Source organism: Homarus americanus, unplaced genomic scaffold (assembly GCF_018991925.1).
Source record: "Homarus americanus isolate GMGI-L3 unplaced genomic scaffold, GMGI_Hamer_2.0 scaffold22250, whole genome shotgun sequence".
Taxonomy (NCBI): Eukaryota; Metazoa; Arthropoda; class Malacostraca; order Decapoda; family Nephropidae; genus Homarus; species Homarus americanus.
In genome coordinates this window covers 11,402,742-11,424,112 of record NW_024741189.1, presented here as the reverse complement: position 1 = coordinate 11,424,112, position 21,371 = coordinate 11,402,742, and the positions used below count along the sequence as shown (strand labels likewise).

Genomic DNA, 21,371 nt, shown 5'->3' with positions numbered 1-21,371 from the left:
GGTGTGTGGGGCCTGGAGGTGGGTGGTGTGGGGTGGGGGGTGGTGTGTGGGTGGGGAGCCTGGGTGGTGTGTGGGTGGGGGTGGAGAGTGGTGTGTGGGGAGGGCCTGGGGTGGTGTGTGGGTGGGGAGCCTGGAGGTGGTGTGTGTGGGTGGGGCCTGGAGGTGGTGTGTGGGTGGGGGCCTGGAGGTGGTGTGTGGGTGGGTGGGCCTGGGTGGTGTGTGGGTGGGGGTGCCTGGAGGTGGTGGCGTGGGTGTGGGGTGGGGGTGGTGGGTGGTGTGTGTGGGTGGGGGCCTGGGTGGTGTGTGGGTGGGGGCCTGGGTGGTGTGTGGGTGGGGCCTGGGGGTGGTGTGTGGGTGGGGTGGAGGGTGGTGTGTGGGTGGAGCCAGAGGGTGGTGTGTGGGTGGGGACCTGGGTGGTGTGTGGGTGGGGCCAGGGGTGGTGTGTGGGTGGGTGGGGGCCTGGGTGGTGTGTGGGGGCCTGGAGGGTGGTGTGTGGGTGGGGGCCTGGGTGGTGTGTGGGTGGGGGCCTGGGTGGTGTGTGGGCCTGGGGGGCCTGGAGGGAGCTGTCATAGGACATTCATGACTGCAGGAGAGTGCGGGTGGAGGCCTTGGTGGGGTCACTGATCACCGGTGGGATCAACACGGCTGTTATCCCGAGAAAGTGCCACCAACTTCCTGGCACCACAGGTAAACGACCGTCACTCACCTTCAGGAATCAATTACAAAACCAACAATAATTCTTTCACGTCAATTTTATCTAAAATCTGATTAAGTCGACACAACATATCTACATAACAATATACTCAGTGTTAACATAGAACACAGCCAACCACACCATGTTAACAATGACTAATTCTATATTAACAAGAGGAGTACCAATACCACGTTAACAATAAATACTATTTACAATTCTCAAAAAAATATTAACACTACAAATCAATTACATCATTCTAAGGGAAACAACAACACTATACAAACAATACTAACATATATAAATTCTATAAATTATCTACTACTAGCATAATTAACGTCACATTTACGACAATAAGCTAATTTATACCATTCTAACAGAAGGACGACAATATTTTAACAATTATATTTTCTAACACTTTGACACAGACGATATCAATCCTCACATAATAATAATACTAATAATAATAATAATAATAATAATAATAATAATAATAATAATAATAATAATAATAATGTATCGCTAAACCATCAAATTTCAAACGACACGAACAAACCTAACCTAACCTAACCTAACCTAACCTAACCTAACCTAACCTAACCTAACCAAACCTAACCTAACCTAACCTAATTTCATCAAATCTAGCTTAAACTACCTTAATTTAACCTAATCTAACATAACCTAACCAAATCTAAACGAGCGTAACGCAATCCAACCTAAACTATCCTAATCTAACCCAATGTTACGTAAACATATTTAATCTGGCCTGGTCAGGTTAGTTTACGTGTGACTGAATTAGGTTAGGTTAGAAAAGTTCGGTTAGATTAAGTTTGGTGAGATTAACTATAGCTGTGTTATGTTATAGTAGTTTAGGTGGGTTTGGTTAAGTTACGTTTGTTTGTTAAGTAACGTTCAGCTATGCTAAAGTTAGGCTTGATTAAGATAGGTTAAGCTTAGTCATCCATAAATTAGGTTAGAATGGGTAAGGTTAGGTTAGTTTAACTTGCGTTACGTGAAATATAAATACTCTACCGGTGTCACCGGCGGTAGTTTCAACCCAATATGTGAAGCAGTTTACCACACACACACACACACACACACACACACACACACACACACACACACACACACACACACGTGGTTGGGATTTATGTCACATGAACATCCGGCTAGTGAGCGTGAGTCAGGCTTGTAAACACGTGACAGTCAGGTATGTGAGTACACGAGTCAAGTTTATGAGAAAGATGAATCACTGTGTAAAGAGCCAGACGTGACCAGACCTGGAAGGTGTATAATGGGTACCCAATGTTACAATAATAATAATAATAATAATAATAATAATAATAATAATAATAATAATAATAATAAGAAGAAGAATACAGATAAAAGTAGAATAACAACAACAGATCAGACGTAAACAAAGATGACTAAACGCCGAACTCACGATACATACCCGAGTGTCCTTATTAACTAAAAAAATGTGTGTGTGTGGGGGTGAGAATAAAATTTATGAAATATGGCCGCCAAATCGCCACATTTAATCGGTTTTTAGTTATCAATCTAACTACTCTGACCTCAAGATCTACTGATTCGTTTACACACACACACACGACGCCAATATGACTTGCAGGTGACCTTTGACCCCTATAGAATGGTAAAAAAAATCCGCATCTCTCTCTCTCTCTCTTATTAAACCCAGTGTGTGAGTCATACAGCAAGTTTTATTTGTTCCAACTTTCATCTCAATTGTTGTAAATAAGACCGAACAGTCAGTGAAATATTATACAGGGTCACCACCACACCTGCAGTTGTCCTTGATCACTTCTCAACAAGGTTTTCTATATAAAAAAAAGAAGATTATCAGAGGAAAACTATATTATAAATTACAAAAATATTTAAAGAATTATTCCCCCCCCCCCACAAAAAAAACTTTAAAAGTAAATAAATCAAAAATAATTTCTTTTCAAACAAAGAAACAAGTAAATATCAGCGTTAATTTCCTTCGTCATTAAGAAACAAATAAATTACCATAGGGTGAAGTAAGCACATGAAGGGAGTTAGGGAGGTCATAACAATTACCAGATTATACTAGAAACAATTTACAAAAACTGAGCCAAAGAAAACGGGAAACGCCCGCCGGCTGTGTTATTATGGGGTGACACGTGAAGATGTGTGATCATGTGGCCACGCGGTGGTGGTGATATACTGTACACAAGGTGTTATGCACATGGTGGTGGTGGTGATGGTACACACTGGGTGGTGGTGGTGATACGCACAGGGTGGTGATAGTGGCACTCGGAGAGTGATGATGGCAACACCAGGGTGGTGTTAGTATAAACAGGTTGGTGGTACAGATAGTGTGGTTGATGGTGGTGGTACACACATTGGGGTGGTTTGGTGAAATACACAATGTGGTAGTGGTGGTACACACAGGGAGGTGATGATATATACAGGGAGGTGATGGTATACACAGGGAGGTGATGGTATACACAGGGTGGTGGTGGTATACACAGGGTGGTGGTGGTATACACAGGGTGGTGGTTGCATACACAGGGTGGTGGTTGTATACACAATGTGGTAGTGGTAGTATACACAGGGAGGTGATGATATACACAGGGTGGTGGTGGTATACACGGAGTGGTGGTGGTAAACACGGAGTGGTGGTGATATACACTGGGTGGTGGTTGTATACAGAGGGTGGTGGTTGTATACACAAAGTGGTGGTGGTGGTGGCACACACACACACACACACACACACACACACACACACACTGTATGATATCGGCTGAGACTTAAACACATCATCAACAAAACAATAAATAATAATAAGTTTAACAATATAAAACGACCAATTTTAAAATATTTAATAACTTTTGTTGTAAAAACTAAGGGAGCTTTCACACTGAGGCCGGAACGGACATAATTATTCTGACGCAAATTGTCCAACCGAGTGAGTCAAGTTAACAACACATATCTCACACTATATTCGAATCACATCTAATTCGAATCTTTCAAATTTTATCCAAGAGGGAAAAAAGTTTACCTCTCCCTAGACAGACAGTGAGTCATGTTACATGTATTAGTTAAGGTGAGGAAACAATAATACCAGGGCGTCACATATCGTCTGTCTCCGGACAATTTGTGTCAGAATAAGTCAGCTTCCGGACTCGGTGTGAACACTCCCTAAGAGTTAATGAACGGTACTTAACAACCTGGCAGTTGAGGTATACTGAAGATAAACTACATCAACAATTAAACAAACTACAACACAAACACATACAATACATGGGTGTGGTTGGCAATAACGGTGTGTAGCTCTAGTGGTAATGTATAAAAGGTGTGTAAAATGTATAAATGTAAGGAAGGAATTCTGAATAATTCTTAAGCGTGATGATTAACACAATACTATTTTGTCTCTTTATACATTATTATATGAAGTTCAATATATATATATATATATATATATATATATATATATATATATATATATATATATATATATATATATATATATATATATATATATATATATATGCGTGTGTGTGCGCATACATCAAACACATAACATTTCATCACATCAAATTCTAAAACTATTTTGACATAGAAGCATGACGTAGATACTGTATAATATTCCACACATGACTGGTGGAGCTACAAGTGTGTATCAAACAACACACTACACAACAGAACACCACTACACTACACCCGAGGACACAGCCAGGGTGCGGGGTTATGGCAGGATCGCATGTGTAACAGCTGACAATCGGCCACATAACACTGCCTTCTTCCTGCACATATAACACGTCACTGTTTACTAACTGTATGTATGTACATTACTTTTATCCTGGAAGCCTTATTAACGGGAACTTAACGCTGTTGCCTTATAAGGCTGCTATCACCGTACACAGTCTTATCGGGAATTTAACACTGTTGCATTATAAGGCTGGCTGCCATCATCAGAGTGGCTGTCATCACTGAAGTGGCTGCCATCATCAGAGTGGCAACTTTCACTACAGAAATTCTTATACAAGAGCTTAACACTGACACCATCACCATAATAATGTTGTAGTAGTTTAGTTGTGGTACCAACTTGTGGTTGTGGCACCAGCTTTTTGTTGTGGTTGTGGAACAAGGTTATAGCCGTTGTTGTGGAACCAAGTTGTAGTCGTGGTTATGGCGCCGGCTTGTAAATGTGATTGTGACACCAGGACGTAGTTGTGGCGCCGGCTTGAAGTCGTGGGAGTAGCGCCAAAATGTAGTTGTATCTATGGTGACGCCGGGTTACAACTGTTATGTGGTTGTGGAGCCAAACTGGGGTGACACAGCAAGGTCCATCACTATACAACATGGTGGCACAGTAAGAACCATGACCTGCCTGTGTCCGATCATTTTATCCTCAAATTGATGGCTAAAGGTACGTCCACAGGTGCGTACATTTTGTCGCCAACATGTGATCAACAAGAGGAAACACCCATCTAGTGCACGCGGCCGCACCTTAACAGAGTCGGAACCCTGTGCCCCATTTCGTCTTGTTGATCACATGTTGGCGACAAAACGTACGCACCTTAATATAACACATCTGGTTTATACATTTTTAAGTTATCCTGGACATTAGTTTAAGTGCGTCTCAAGTTCAAACATCTCACCAGACGTTAGATCTGAACTTAGGATCTACAGGTCTGCAATCTAAGGTTTTGTATCTTGAATTTTTCCGTGCCACATTTTTAACAGATATATAGCACCAGAAGTGACCAGGCTTACGTTTCGATGTCAAACCTATACACAGAACTGCTCCCTTACCAAACACTGACGACATATGAAGCAGAATGACTTGATAGGGAGGTTATAAACGCTCTGAGACAGGCAGGGAGTTCCACAGAGTGTTAGTCTCGAACAGAAATGAGGTTTGGTGGACTGCGGGTTCTACAAAATCCCTTCCCAACACACCGGGAGTATTTGTACACGTTCCTAAAAAAAACCTTCGTGCCAACTTGGAACCCCAGCGGTGACTATCTTAAATATATCTTTTAGTTTTTCACCGACCTCAATATTTATTCACCAAAGTTATGACAAAAGTTATGGCGCCACCAATAAACTTTATTATTGTATATTATGGCACTATGAACTCTGCTGCCATCCCTCCGCACCCCATTCTCTTTAGTCACCAACGCCTTTGTAAATGGCCAACATATGTAAATAACTAATTACCCTTGTACAATTTACGAATACCTGTGTAAATTACCCACACCTGTATAATTAACTAACACGTAGGCACATTCATAACACCTGTACAACACACCAACACCTACATAACTCACCAACACCTCCATAACTCACCAACACCTCCATAACTCACCAACACCTACATAACTCACCAACACCTGCATAACTCACCAGCACCCACATAACTCACCAACACCTGCATAACTCACCAACACCTACATAACTCACCAGCACCCACATAACTCACCAACACCTGCATAACTCACCAGCACCCACATAACTCACCAACACCTGCATAACTCACCAGCACCCACATAACTCACCAACACCTGCATAACTCACCAACACCCACATAACTCACCAACACTGCATAACTCACCACACCCACATAACTCACCACACCTGCACTAACTCACCTCCCTAACCAACATCTACATAACTCACCAACACCTGCATAACTCACCAACACCTACACTCAACCACCACCTCCATAACTCACCAACACCTACATAACTCACCAACACCTACATAACTCACCAACACCTACATAACTCACCAACATCTGCATAACTCACCAACACACATAACTCACCAGCACCCACATAACTCACCACCTGCATAACTCACCAACACCCACATAACTCACCAACACCTGCATAACTCACCAACACCTACATAACTCACCAACACCTGCATAACTCACCAACACCTACATAACTCACCACCTCCATAACTCACCAACACCTGCATAACTCACCAACACCTGCATAACTCACCAACACCTACATAACTCACCAACACCTACATAACTCACCAACACCTACATAACTCACCAACACCTGCATAACTCACCAACACCTGCATAACTCACCAGCCGTTGTCTGCCACTCACCCATTCAGTCCAGCTTTTACCTTGGTATTATACACTATATCTCGTCTAGTTAAGATCTATATAAATCCTCATTTCGTGCATAGTCTCTTTACACTGTACGCAAAGGTCCGCGAGAACACAAAAATCTTTATACCTGTGTTAATTCGGCTCTGTGTGTGTGTGTGTGTGTGTGTGTGTGTGCGTGAGGAAGTAACAATGAGCCCTGCGTGACTGACTCAACCAAGGTCACAACATACACTTTGTCCACACTCAAATACCACTATGAGCGCATATTATTATTAAGGTGATTGCTGCAGTTCCTACACGACACTTGCGTCCCGTCTGGCCTCGTGAACATGCACTCACTTCCCTGTCCTACTAGTACTTACACATTACTGACAAGTGTGTGTGTCCGCTGGGTAATAATAATAATAATAATAATAATAATAATAATAATAATAATAATAATAATAATAATAATAATAATAATAATTATTATCACTATTATTATTAATCAATTAATAAAAATATTAAGCATGCACAAAGATTGTTTTTGTTTTTTTGTGGTGCCGAGCGAACTTATAGTTATTTTTGCACTTTGGTTTAAAATCAACCAATTAGGTGTGTTTCTACACCTCCAGCTACGGAGAAACTCAACTTACGAATCTTTATAAACCTGAGGTCTGAATTGTCTTTCAATCTGGAAAAAACATGCAGGGTTTTAGGGAGTGCAACAGTTAAGACACGACTGTGAATGTTCCTCAGAAATGGCTGGCTGAGTGAGCGCACCGCAGTGAAGCTGAGGGCACATTGCCAGTAGGAGCCTCTCTACTACTGAGCTCACAGCTTCATTTATACTCAATTCATTAATGTACCAACGCACACTACTGGACACACCTGAGTGTAGATGACGTCATTTATAGACACATCCTGACTCATCCCCCGTCGGTGTGTTTGGTCAGTGAACACCAGTAAATATTAAAACCGCTGTCACGTTATTTACAGTCACAAGAACTGGGATTTATATTTCTGAGAATCACTTCTTATGGCTTCTTTCACTACTGGACGCTAAAAATATATATACACCTAAACACGGAGAAGGAACTGACTGTAACAAGTGATGTAACATATAACACAACTGTGGGAGGTACTGATCACCATCATTATTGTTCACGTGCCGCTGTCATCACCAGCACACACTTACACACGCACCACCTCAACATAACACATAATTTTCTCAATATAACTTCACATACCTTGTTACAGAAGTTTATTAAAACATCAATGATAGAGTATTTTCCCGTGGACTGTAGTTTTCAAGGAAAATTTAAGACGCTTCTTTTGACTCGGCGCACACGCACGGCAGCTTATAGGAGAAAGTGTTGTTGTATCTCCGTTTAAGACATGATTCTAGAGCTAATATATACTGTTTATATGTTCAGAATGGTATAGCAGAATCTTCCTCGTGTGGGGGTGCGGTGGCTGCGGCTGTGGTTGCGGCTGCGGTGGGCACGTAGATGTGGATCTCGATGCGGGGAGGTGAGTGGAGCTTATCCTCTACGATGTCCACATCATCCATATCGGAACCACCTTGGTCATCTTGCCGCAGCCCCCCTGACCCTGAATCTGAGCCTGACGTTGGCGACGCCTTACCCTGCTGGCGAGTCTTCCTGTGTGACCCCGGCAGCTTCTTGAGGCGGTGGTAGAGGGAGGCATAGCCGTGTAGAGTGGAGGAGGGACGAGGGAACAAGGTGCGGTTCAAGTACTGCTTCACCTCCCGTGCCGCCGCTGTCGATGTTCCGCCGTTCCCCTCCATGGTGCTCCTGGGAGCACCTGTGGATGACATCCTGGCGGCGCTGAGGAGGGCGTTGTGGGAGACGAAGAGAGTGTCAGTGGTGATGTTGGTGCCGTCAGCACTTAGTGTGGAGCTTCCGCCACTAAATGAATCACTGGTCAACAAGCTGGAGGTGTCGGTGTGCCACGATGAGGCAATTGAGGGCGGAGAGACTTCGCTAGAGCGCCTCGGCCACGGTGGAGACTCACCAGTGAAGTGACGTCGTCGTGCGCGGTGATGATGACGCAGGTGGTGATGGTGGGGACACGGGTAGTGGCCGTGGTGTAGGTGAGGTAAGACTGCGGCAGCGGCTGTGGGGTGGTGGGGTGATGTGGAGCGGTAACCACAGCGGTTGAGGGCGGGTTTGCTGGCACTCTCCCAGTGAAAGAATCGTCGACCTGGAAGAACACCTACTGACATGATCTGCTCCGCGCCAACACAGGAGGAAACTGGTGGTCCTACACTACTGTCAACACCTATAGCCTCTTGTTCCTGCGGCGTCAACCCTCCCACCACGGCTGCTTACTCTCCAACCTCCACCACAACACTACCTCATGCACCAGGCCAGTAAACTTCAGTGTGTTACTCTTCAATATCTTCTTGAAGCAAGGTATGAGCGAGACGATCTTCAACTAGATAGTGAGAGCTGCAGCGTCCCTTCACCCCAGACACAGCTGCAGTGGTGCACAGTCGTGACACACACACACGCGCACCCACACCACACGCCACGGTCACAGCTGCCGTGACAGGGATGGTGAGTTAGGTGAAGTGTGTTGAAGTGGTGTGTTTTGGCTCAACTGTAAATAAGTCAGAGTTGGCAGTAGGGCTGAAGTGCAACTAAGTTGGGGTTGGCAGTAGAAAAACTGGAACTAAGTCAATGTTGACAGCAGAACAAAACTGCAACTAAATCAGGGTTGGCAGCAAGACTGTATACTGGTGCTAAGACAAGTGTTGGCAGCAGAACAATTGGAACTAAGTCTGGACTGGCAAGTCGGGGTTGGAAGCTGAACATCTAAAACTAGGTCGGGGTTGGCGGCAGGACAGTACTGGTACAAAGTCGGTGTTGACAGCAGGACAGTACTGGGACTAAGTCGGGGTTGACAGCAGGACAGTACTGGTACTAAGTCGGGGTTGGCAGCAGGAGAGAGCTGGAGGAGTAGGATGAGAAGGAGAGAGAGGAGATGAGCTCACAGGACGCAGGCAGCCAGGCAGCACCAGGAGGGCCACAGGTGACCGTGTTTTTCGCCTGGTTCACGTGAGGTCGCCGGGGATTATGTTGTCGTGTCTGGGGAGAAGCCAAAGATGGCCACTGTTATATATCCCTCAAGTGCCTAAAACATCGCCTACCAAACATATCTCACGTGATTATTGATACATACGGTTATATATCACAAAGATGAAGGATTAATCTGACTTTACCGATCTCTCTCAAAAATATTAGGTTTCAATATACTAAAGAAGTGAGTTACTATTATAAGTGAGGGTTAGGTTTTGACGTGGAGGAGAAGTGAGCATGATGTTGTGAATTACAGTGGTGGAGGAGGAGGGTCGTGGTGATGGTGGAGGTCAGGCACGAATGGCACAAAGTCTGTAGCGAGAATGAGAGCCTCACCCGGCTAGTGCCACACCCGCGCCGCCTCACCCCCACCCTCCCCAAGGGCCCTCTACACCAATGACGTCACACATACGTCACTCACAACCCCTACACTACAATGACGTCACCCCAACGTCACAGACTAAAACACTCACCACCAAACTAACGCTGGGGTCCCCTGGTCCTCGGTATCTACACCCTGTTTGTATCTCCACACATGTTGTTTTTCTAGTTAACTTCTCCTTCACGTAATATCGTCATGTTCATAACAACTGTCACTGAGTCCAAGTTTAAGATCTTTGTGTACTTAAGGTTCTCAACTGGCATAATTTTCCTCGTCATCATTATCATCAAGACTGACCATTACTAGTCAACACGTTCTTACTGTTCACTTCAGGTACAGAATATCCCTAACTCGCCCCTCTCAAGTCTCTCTGACATGTTATAATTACTCCCTGAAAATACCAAGATTTATTAACATACAAACGTACACTACAAAACTGACCTGAGCATTATTATTGTGCTTTATACCGTAAGAGTAAACAAAATATAACAATTATCAACAACAGCAACAATCACGTGGGTGTATAATTGTGGTGACATATCTCCCCCACAACACGACTGAGTATGGCACCCATAGTTAATGGCTACTAAACATGTGAAGCGGATTACTGGAAACAAAGTGCTCGGTGTATGTGTGTGTGATGTGAGGCGGTAGAGGTGTATTATTGTGACAGATGTGTAGTATGATGACAGGTGTTTAGTATGGTAGTAGGTGTGTAGTATGGAAGGTATGGTAGTAGGTGTGTAGTATGGAAGGTATGGTAGTAGGTGTGTAGTATGGAAGGTATGGTAGTAGGTGTGTAGTATGGAAGGTATGGTAGTAGGTGTAGTAGGTATGGTAGCATGGTAGCAGGTGTGTAGTATGGAAGGTATGGTAGTGGGTGTGTGTATAGTAGTAGGTGTAAGGTATGGTAGTAGGTGTGTAGTATGGAAGGTATGGTAGTAGGTGTGTAGTATGGAGTAGGTATGGTAGTAGGTGTGTAGTATGGAAGGTATGGTAGTAGGTGTGTAGTATGGAAGGTATGGTAGCAGGGTGTGTAGTATGGAAGGTATGGTAACAGGTGTGTAGTATGGAAGGTATGGTACAGGTGTGTGTAGTATGGAAGGTATGGTAGTAGGTGTGTAGTATGGAAGGTATGGTAGTAGGTGTGTAGTATGGAAGGTATGGTAGCAGGTGTGTAGTATGGAAGGTATGGTAGTAGGTGTGTAGTATGGAAGGTATGGTAGTAGGTGTGTAGTATGCTAGGTACTCGTAGCAGGTGTGTAGTATGGAAGGTCTGGTAGCAGGAGTGTAATTTGGAAGGTATGGGAGCAGGTGTGTAGTATGGAAGGTATGGGAGAAGGTGTGTAGTATGGAAGGTATTATAGCAGGTGTGTAGTATAGAAGGTATGGGAGGTATAGTAGTAGGTGTGTAGTAGGGAAGGTATGTGAGCAGGTGTGTAATTTAGAAGGTATGGGAGCAGGTGTGTAGTATGGAAGGTATGGTAGCAGGTGTGTACTACAGCCAAACCCAAGCGTGATCATTCTCCACGCGACACATAAGCGATTGACTAAAGGCCAGGTGTGTGTGTGTGTGTGTGTGACTGTTGGATATATTAATTATAAAGTTTTATAAGTGGTGATGACAGTGACCTTATACCAGTGGTGGTGACAGTGACATATACCAGTGGTGGTGACAGTGACATATACCAGTGGTGGTGACAGTGACATATACTAGTGGTGGTGACAGTGACATATACCAGTGGTGGTGACAGTGACATATACTAGTGGTGGTGACAGTGACATATACTAGTGGTGGTGACAGTGACATATACTAGTGGTGGTGACAGTGACATACCAGTGTGGTGACAGTGACATATAATTAGTGTAGGTGACACGACATACTAGTGGTGGTGACAGTGACATATACCAGTGGTGGTGACAGTGACATATACTAGTGGTGGTGACAGTGACATATACCAGTGGTGGTGAGTGACATATACTAGTGGTGGTGACAGTGACATATACTAGTGGTGGTGACAGTGACATATACCAGTGGTGGTGACAGTGACATATACCAGTGGTGGTGACAGTGACATATACCAGTGGTGGTGACAGTGACATATACTAGTGGTGGTTACAGTGACATATACTAGTGGTGGTGACAGTGACATACACTAGTGGTGGTGACAGTGACATGTACTAGTGGTGGTGACAGTGACAAAAATTAGTAGGTGACAGTAACCTTATATCATGGTGGTGACAGTGGACCTATCAGTGGTGGTGAGGACATATACCAGTGGTGGTGACAGTGACATATACCAGTGGTGGTGACAGTGACCTTATCAGTGGTGTAGGAGGACATACCAGTGGTGGTGACAGGACATATACTAGTGGTGGTGGTGACAGTGACCTTATATCAGTGGTGTGACAGGACATATACTAGTGCGGTGGTGAAAGTGACATATACTAGTGGTGTAGACAGTGACATATACTAGTGGTGGTGACAGTGACATATACTAGTTGGTGGTGACAGTGACATATACCAGTGGTGGTGACAGTGACATATATCAGTGGCGGTGACAGTGACATATACCAGTGGTGGTGACAGTGACATATATCAGTGGTGGTGACAGTGACATATACTAGTGGTGGTGAAAGTGACATATAATAGTGGTGGTGACAGTGACATATACTAGTGGTGGTGACAGTGACATATACTAGTGGTGGTGGTACTGTACACTGCAGTAGTTGTCGTCTAGGTGGGGGCCACTGACGCAGCGGAAGTGTCCACATGAAAGACGAGATGGCCACAATGGGTAAACCCGGCCACGTCTTCCCTCACACCATACCGATACTGTACAGTACATGGCCACACCCTGCTACCTTAACCACACTACTGTACATGGCCACATCCTGCTACCTTCACCACAATACTGCACATGGCCACACACTGCCTCCTTCACCACACTACTGAACATGGCCACAATCCTGCTACCTTCCACCACACTGCTGTACATGGCCACACATCCCGCCTCCTTCCACCACACCACTGTACATGCCACACACCCTGCTACCTTCACCACACTGCTGTACATGGCCACATCCTGCCCTCCTTCACCACATTACTGTACATGGCCACACCCTGCTCACCACACCTGCTGCACATGGCCACATCCCCTTCCACCACACTCACTGAACATGCACACACACATTCTACACCATCACAATACTTGGCACACATTACGCCATCACAATATTTGGGCACACTACAATAACACTAAGCCACACCACACCACGCATATACTGGACCACCACACTACCGCTATACTTGGCCACACTACACCACCACTATACTTGACAACACTACACCACCCACTATACTTGGCCACACTACACCACCACTATATGACACACACCACCATATTACCACACTACACACTGACTACACCACACCACCTATTTGGCCACACATACCACGCACACACCACACCACCACTATACTCTGGCCACACTACACACACCACACCACTGGCCACTCCACACCACACCACCACACTAAACTTGGCCACACCACACCCACCACTATACTTGGCCACACACACCATACACCACCACCCAACCACCACCACCACACCACCACTATACTTGGCCACACTACACCACCACTAAACCACACTACACCACCACCATACTTGGGTTATACTACACAACCTAACTTGGCCATCCCATTGACCATACAGGCCCTGTTAAAGCAGCCGTAACTTGTTGGCCACAGTAGCTGGGCCACACCATGGAGGTCTCAGAGCGGTAGTAGCAAGGATGGTGTAACATGTGTAATAGGAGGGAGGAGGAGGAAATACTGTCATAGTGCACCAACAGTCTTCACCTTACTCCTCACCCACACTCCCTCACCCACACCCTCACCCACACCCCACCCCACACACCCTCACCCACACACCCCACCCACACACCCCCCACACCCACACACACCCTCACCCACACTCCTCACCCACACCCTTCACCCCCACCCTCACCTCACCCACATACCCCCACCCCACCTCACCCACACACCCTCACACCACACCTCACACCCTCACCCACACCTCACCCACACACCTCACCTACACACTCCCCTAACCCACACCCCACACCCCACACCTCACCCACACTCCCCACCCCTCACCCCCACCCACACTCCCCTCACCCACACCCTCACCCCCACACCCACACCTCACCCACACACCCCCACCTCACCCACACTCCCCACCCACCCACACACTCCACCCCCCCCACACACCCACACTCACCCACACACCCTCACCTCACCTCACCACACCTCACCTCACCTCACCCACACCCCACCCCACCCTCACCCACCCACACACCCACACCACACCACACCCCCACCCCACCCCACCCACAACACCCCACCCACCACCCCCCCCCACCCCACCCACACCCCACCCACACCCACCCACACCCCACACCCCCCACCCCCCCACCCACCACCACCACCCCACCCACCCACCACCTCACCCACACACCCACTCACCCCACCATCACACCCACACCCCCTCCCCACCTCCCCCACCCCCTCACCCACACCCCTCACCCCACCTCACCCTCACCCAAACCCCACCACACCCTCACCCACACACCCACACCCCACCCACACCACCCCCCACCACCCACACCCCACCCACACACCCCCACCCACACCCTCACCCCACCTATTCACCCACTCCACCCACACATTACCTCACCCACCTACACACTTACACACCACCCACACACCCCCACACCCACACACCCCCCACCCACGACCCTCACCCACACACACCCTCACCCACACACCTCACACACCCCACCCACACACCCATTCCCCACCCACACCCCCACCCACACTCTCACCCACACACCCCACCTCACACCTCACCCACACACCCCCACCAAGACACACCCCCACCCACACACCCTCACCCACACCCACACTGTCCACACACTCTCCACCCACCTCACCACACCCCCTCAGCTCACACACACCTCACCCACACACCTCACCACACCTCACCTACACACTCTCACCTGGGACCACCCACACCCACCAATAAAGTTAATAATTATCTCAATATACAAATTAACACCACACGCTGCTCAGATCCCAACATCCACACTCTGACACCGTGTAATTCATTACGACAAGGCAAAGTTATAAGTAAAGTCTGTGACGGAGTGACATAAACAGGATGTTGAATTGTGACGGATCTCATTATACACCACAGGTCACCGACATAAACAGATCCCCACGCTGCTGGAGTGTTGACGGGAGGACATAAACAGTGATCCTGACATAAAACAATGGTTAGTCTGGGTGAATCCATAAACAGATGGTTAGTCTGGTGACGGGGAAAATATTAAATAATAGATAATGGTTGGGGTCTTGACCGAGTGACAACAGATGGTTAGTTGTCGGATTAAAGAGGACGTAATAAACAGATGGTTATTATTCCTTTTAAGACGGAGTGACATAAACAGATAGTTAGTCTGTGAGGAGTGACATAAACAGATGGTTAGTCTGTGAAGTGCAGGTTAGTCTAGAGTCTGTGACGGAGTGACAGATGGTTATGACCGAGTGACATAAACCAGAGCTCCGTGACGGGAGGACATATGGTTAGTCTGTGACCGAGTGACATAAACAGAGTGACATAAACAGATGGTTAGTCTGTGACCGAGTACATAAACAGATGGACTGAGTGACATAAACAGATGGTTGACCGAGTGTCTAGTCTGTGACGGAGTAAAACAGATGAGGTCTGTGATGAGTGACACATAAAACAGATGGTTAGTCTGTGACCAGATGGTTATGACGGAGTATAAAACAGGAGATGGTTATGGGGTCTGTGACGGAGTGACATAAACAGATGGTTAGTCTGTGACGGAGTGACATAAACAGATAGTTAGTCTGTGACGGAGTGACATAAACAGATGGTTGACATAAACAGATGGTTAGTCTGTGACGGAGTGACATAAACAGATGGTTAGTCTGTGACGGAGTGACATAAACAGATGGTTAGTCTGTGACGGAGTGACATAAACAGATGGTTAGTCTGTGACGGAGTGACATAAACAGATGGTTAGTCTGTGACGGAGTGACATAAACAGATAGTTAGTCTGTGACGGAGTGACATAAACAGATGGTTAGTCTGTGACGGAGTGACATAAACAGATAGTTAGTCTGTGACGGAGTGACATAAACAGATGGTTAGTCTGTGACGGAGTGACATAAACAGATGGTTAGTCTGTGACCGAGTGACATAAACAGATGGTTAGTCTGTGACCGAGTGACATAAACAGATGGTTAGTTTGTGACCGAGTGACAAACAGAAAGTTAATTTGTGAAAGCGAGTAACAAACAGATGATTAGTTTGTGAAGAGTGACATAAATAGAGGTTCAGTTTGTGACAGAAACAAGGGACAAACACCAAGACCACGTCCCGACTGGTACCTTAACTCCAGCCATAAAGTAAAATCTGTGAGCGTGTTCGTTTCTTCTGGCGTGACTCCATGTCTTCCGCTAATTCGCATGCTACCGACTATTTCTTACTGCGGCTACGTGGCACGCGTGAAAATTGCACCACCGGCTTTACTCGGGGCCAGACCAAGACACAGGGGCAAGACCCTGATAAAAAAAAGTGAACATTAGAGCACGACAGTGTAGGGGCCACACTACCTGGCCCTTACCCACACTACGGCATCCGAAGTTCACGCAATTAATGCCTTCATGTTCCGTCATAAATAACCTGTCACTCGCCTATGGCTCAGATTAACTAGGCTTTGTTTTGGGGAGAGAAAGCTCAGTGTTCACAACAATAGACGAGTATCATGCCAGTTGCCACCAGGTTTAATATAAAATGGTATTACACGTTGCCCCACACGGACAATCCTGTGTCACGCCCCCCTCTCACCCTGAGCTTGTTACACTTCCACACGATCACACCACCTTCACTACACTACAAATTCTAGGTTTACTGAGATGAGCGAGGGGCGAGGGGCAGCCCCGCATGCGGCAGTGCAGGAGTTACTTGTAGCGGCGGCGGCGACAGTGTCGGTGACAGGCGAGGAGTGAGTGTGTGTGAGGTGCCGGGGAGCGTGAGGCGACCCTAGCACCTCCCTGCTGCTCCACCACCAGACTGACGCAGCCCCGGGGTGAGTAGTAGTGTCTCCCCACGACCCATGTCCATCCCCACGACCCATGTCCTTCCCCACGAACCATGTCCTACCCCACGACCCATGTCCTTCCCCAAGACTCATGTCCTTTACACCTATTATGTTCCTGCCACGACCCGTCTCCCTTCCCACAATCTGTATCCTTCACTCTAAACGAATCACGTTCATCCCCCACGACCCATGCACCTCTTTCCACGACTCCCCACCTTCCTGCTCTTCCTCTGTCTCACTGACACAACCCCAGAGTTCCCCGCGACCTACCCTCCTCCCCACGACCTACCATCCTCCCCACGACCTACCATTCTCCAACCTGAGCCTTTTTAACGAATAAAAGCCTTAACAGAGGATGCTTCACGTACCTGGACTAGCAGGTAACAGGTCCTCGAACAGACAGATCTTCCTGAAACATGACATAAACACCAGGTAGCCTCTCCCCTTCCTCCCAGAGCTCGTACTGGTTCCATATCGAGACTTTTATCTCTTTAATTTCTAAAAGTTGACAAGTGCATTTATTATTCTGGAACGCACATTTAAAGACCGTAGTTGCTGGAGCGCTGTCATAAATTATATTACCAACACACGATTCCATAAGATACTTGATCCGACTATCTTAAAGGAAGGGTTTGGATGTGTTCGGTGATGCCCTCTGTTCGACTCCACGTGAACACAAACATGTTGAGTAAAGATATTATTGTTATTACTTCTTGTTTGGTGGCGAGACATTCAACCTTTCCTTAGTCTAGTATCTCTTCTATATATGACAAAACAACAACAACAACAAAATGTCATCAAGTCACGAGAAGAGGACTTATAATTGCTGCAACTAATAATTATAGACAGGCAGACAGACAAAGACAAACAGACAAAGGTCAGAATTATTTAATTACAAATTCTCATGTAGTTGACAATGTTTTTCCAACTTAATCTATCACACTCTTAAGTATACACTACTATTAATTAACGTCGTAACAAGAAATATTACAGTCTCTAACATTCTTAATTACGTAAAACAAAAATATTGTAATTATATTTGTCGTTCCCTTAAAAACTAATATTTCCTCACAGTAACTTAGTCTCGCCAGGTTGGGTGAGGTCAGACATTTCTACGACGCCTCTAACCTGTTTCCCGCCGTCCAGGATGGTGATAAATACACACTACCCATCATAGTCTCCGTCAGTGCATGGTATAGCGTGTCCGTCCGTCCGTCCGTCTGAGAGTTGTGAACACGATAGCTTGAACACAGCGATGGACTATAACCATTGTTGGTGTTTGGGTGTACTGTGCTGTATCACAACAAGATCTCACACGAGTTCGATAATCATCATTAACCTTGAGGTGACGGTCCCGAGTTACGGTATTTTACTGGTAACGCTGTTGATAACGAGGAGAGGAGCGGGTGTTGGCAGCGGTCCTTCCCCTCGACTAACTTGCCTCAAGTCCCCGGGGCGACGGTGGCTAATAAGTCTTATTCCCCCCAATAATGTTGTTTGTAAAGTCCGGGAGGTGCGTGGCCAGCCCAGGCTATATTTTTTAACAATGTTGCCACAGTGGTCACCACGTCTCTCAAACAACAATTTATTTCTTTTGAGGTTTACCAATAACAACCGAGATCCAGTATTTTCACATTAATGAGTAAGAGAGCGAGTTATATATAACGTGTCACCCTTCACCAACACGAAATTCTGCGCGCGCACACACACACACACACACACACACACACACACACACACACACACACACACACACACACACACACACACACACACACAGCATCTCACCAACTCTGAAACCTTAATGGATTACCACCGTAGCCAGGCAGAGAAGCCATCGACACTGACTGACTTGTGTTTATTATACCCTCACCACGCGAAGGTTAGGTTAGATTAACGTTACAGTGTTTGTCAGTCCCGTCTGTCTCTCTGCCGCCAAATGGTTTCCACATGAGTTCTATCAGCTGGACGTGTTCATAATCAAACCTCACATGGATATTCATTACACACCTTGATGAACATTGTCGATTTTAATCCCGGTTGGTGAGGGGTCTTAAGGGTGGTTGTGATGGTGGTAGGAACCTGTATGATAAACTCACCTTCACGTCGCGTTCTCCGCCCGATGCGTGACACACACACACACACACACACACACACACACACACACACACACATCTGCCCCACTATTGTCCCTCCATAACAAAGCTACAGTCACTACCTAACCTCTTCTCCCACCTCCACCGTCTCCTCTGTTGGCCTCGACTCGGATTTACACTTAATCTGTGTTTGTTAACTTAATTTTCAAAAGTTTGTCTCTTCATACCTAAGTTACTAACCAACTATATATTCTAGTCACTACTAATTCATTTGTCCTCAAAGTATATCTGGATTTACATATTATTTCGCCTAACTTTATGCTGTGACCTTGGCCCACCTATGTCTAAAGTATATATAATTACCCCGTGTGTGTGTGTGTGTGTGTGTGTGTGTGTGTGTGTGTGTGTGTTTTAATTTTCACTCAACTCGGTGCATTCCTTTTAAGATAGTTTTAGCGTTATACATACATACACACGATGGACCACCCGCTTGAAAGACCTTTATTTTTTGTAAGTTTTGGCTGTGAGTAGATACTCTCCTCTCTCTTCCTCTCTTTATCTGGTATTATTTCTTTTTTCTATCTATCTATCTATCGTCGCCCCTCTTACCCTCTCTCTCTCAAGTACAGTGCAAACACAACAACTATGAAGGGCGGCAGAAGGACCTAAACCTGTCCCCCCTTCAAGATAACGCCTGAGTAAGGTGGGTGACCTGTGAGTGAAGGTGCCACACTCACCGGGCAGGTATTCACTCACCACTAGGTTACAAGCTGAAGGTTTTTGTACGTACCAAGACATAATATATTCTCAACTCAAAATAAAAATCGAAAAATTTCCTCACAATCACTTTTTAGTTCCCAGGAACAAATTGTATTTTTGTAATGACTTTTTAAAATCATGTTAGCCCCAAAAATATTATATTTTCCCTGGTTTTGTATCATTATTCTACCTATGTATCCAGTGTCGTATTATTATTATTATTATTATTATTATTATTATTATTATTATTATTATTATTATTATTATCTACAACTTTTTTTTACAACGGGTTATTGTGACTCAAGGTGTAACAAGTAATCTACATTCTACAACACACAAGCACAGTAGCACGATACACCTACTACTGTAACTGTAATCACGTCGATAAAACCACTATTGTTAGAACGCCCCACAGGTGAGTCAGGGGTCGGCAGGTCCCAGAGGTGAGGGAGAGGAGTGGGGAGGGGGGGGACTCCAACCTGCCGCGGGTAACTTCGTCAATTGGTCTATTTAGTTAATCACCGCAGGTTCCCCGCGGGCCACTCTACCCTCACAAAAACCTTCATCGTCGTTTCATCAAAATTTTACCCCCAAAAACACACAAGATGAAAGTTACCTTGGTGAATATTGTGGCTCTCCCCCTCCCTCACGACCTCCTCTCCTCCCTCCCAGGTTAACACGCTAAGTTAACTGCTCAAGTAGATGGCGTTGTGCACATGAATACTCTTAATTTTCCTCTTCCTTTCTATTTATGGGTTAGCATATTTTACCCTCTTACAGCATTACTTTATAATATACCCAGTCTAAGTGTGGCTCTAAAAGATAATTGTACACACACACACACACAAAGTTATCTCCACCCCCTGGCAGTCCTGATGACTCTACACCGAAGCATTGTTTTACCCAAGGCAGGACCATCCATCAGTGTATAACGTGTCATTGTTCAGTGTAGAAGAGCTAGTATAGAAGAGATAGTGTACAAGAACTAGTATACACTGAACAGAACCCCGCCCATCACTCCGCCCAGAACTAAACCCAC

The 21,371-nt window shown here is 45.8% G+C and overlaps 2 protein-coding genes and 1 long non-coding RNA gene across 6 annotated transcripts in view; all 3 read right to left on the bottom strand.

Moving 5' to 3' along the window:
* LOC121875696 (von Willebrand factor A domain-containing protein 8-like) overlaps positions 1 to 21,371 on the bottom strand; it is a 112,466-nt gene that overhangs the window by 34,796 nt on the left and 56,299 nt on the right. The gene's annotated exons all lie outside the window — the stretch shown is intronic.
* LOC121875699 lies at positions 737 to 3,374 on the bottom strand. The gene is made up of 2 exons (XR_006090649.1): positions 1,318 to 3,374; positions 737 to 1,282 (listed from the first exon to the last, which is right to left on the bottom strand). It is a non-coding gene; the product is annotated as an uncharacterized LOC121875699 (long non-coding RNA).
* Positions 7,325 to 17,440, bottom strand: LOC121875698 (SKI/DACH domain-containing protein 1-like). Of its 2 annotated transcripts, XM_042380333.1 has the most exons (3): positions 17,342 to 17,440; positions 10,369 to 10,668; positions 7,325 to 9,904 (listed from the first exon to the last, which is right to left on the bottom strand). In XM_042380333.1, the coding sequence occupies exon 3, from the start codon at positions 9,037 to 9,039 to the stop codon at positions 8,224 to 8,226; it is 816 nt and encodes a 271-aa protein (XP_042236267.1). In that variant the 5' UTR covers positions 9,040 to 9,904; positions 10,369 to 10,668; positions 17,342 to 17,440; the 3' UTR covers positions 7,325 to 8,223. The 2 variants fall into 2 exon arrangements, with proteins under 2 accessions (XP_042236267.1, XP_042236268.1); XM_042380334.1 differs by lacking the exon at positions 17,342 to 17,440 and having other exon boundaries at positions 10,369 to 11,007.

What these genes read in the sequence shown, in the direction of transcription:
- LOC121875698 (XM_042380333.1), bottom strand. Translation starts at nt 9,039, where the DNA reads ATGTCAGTAGGTGTTCTTCCAGGTCGACGATTCTTTCACTGGGAGAGT.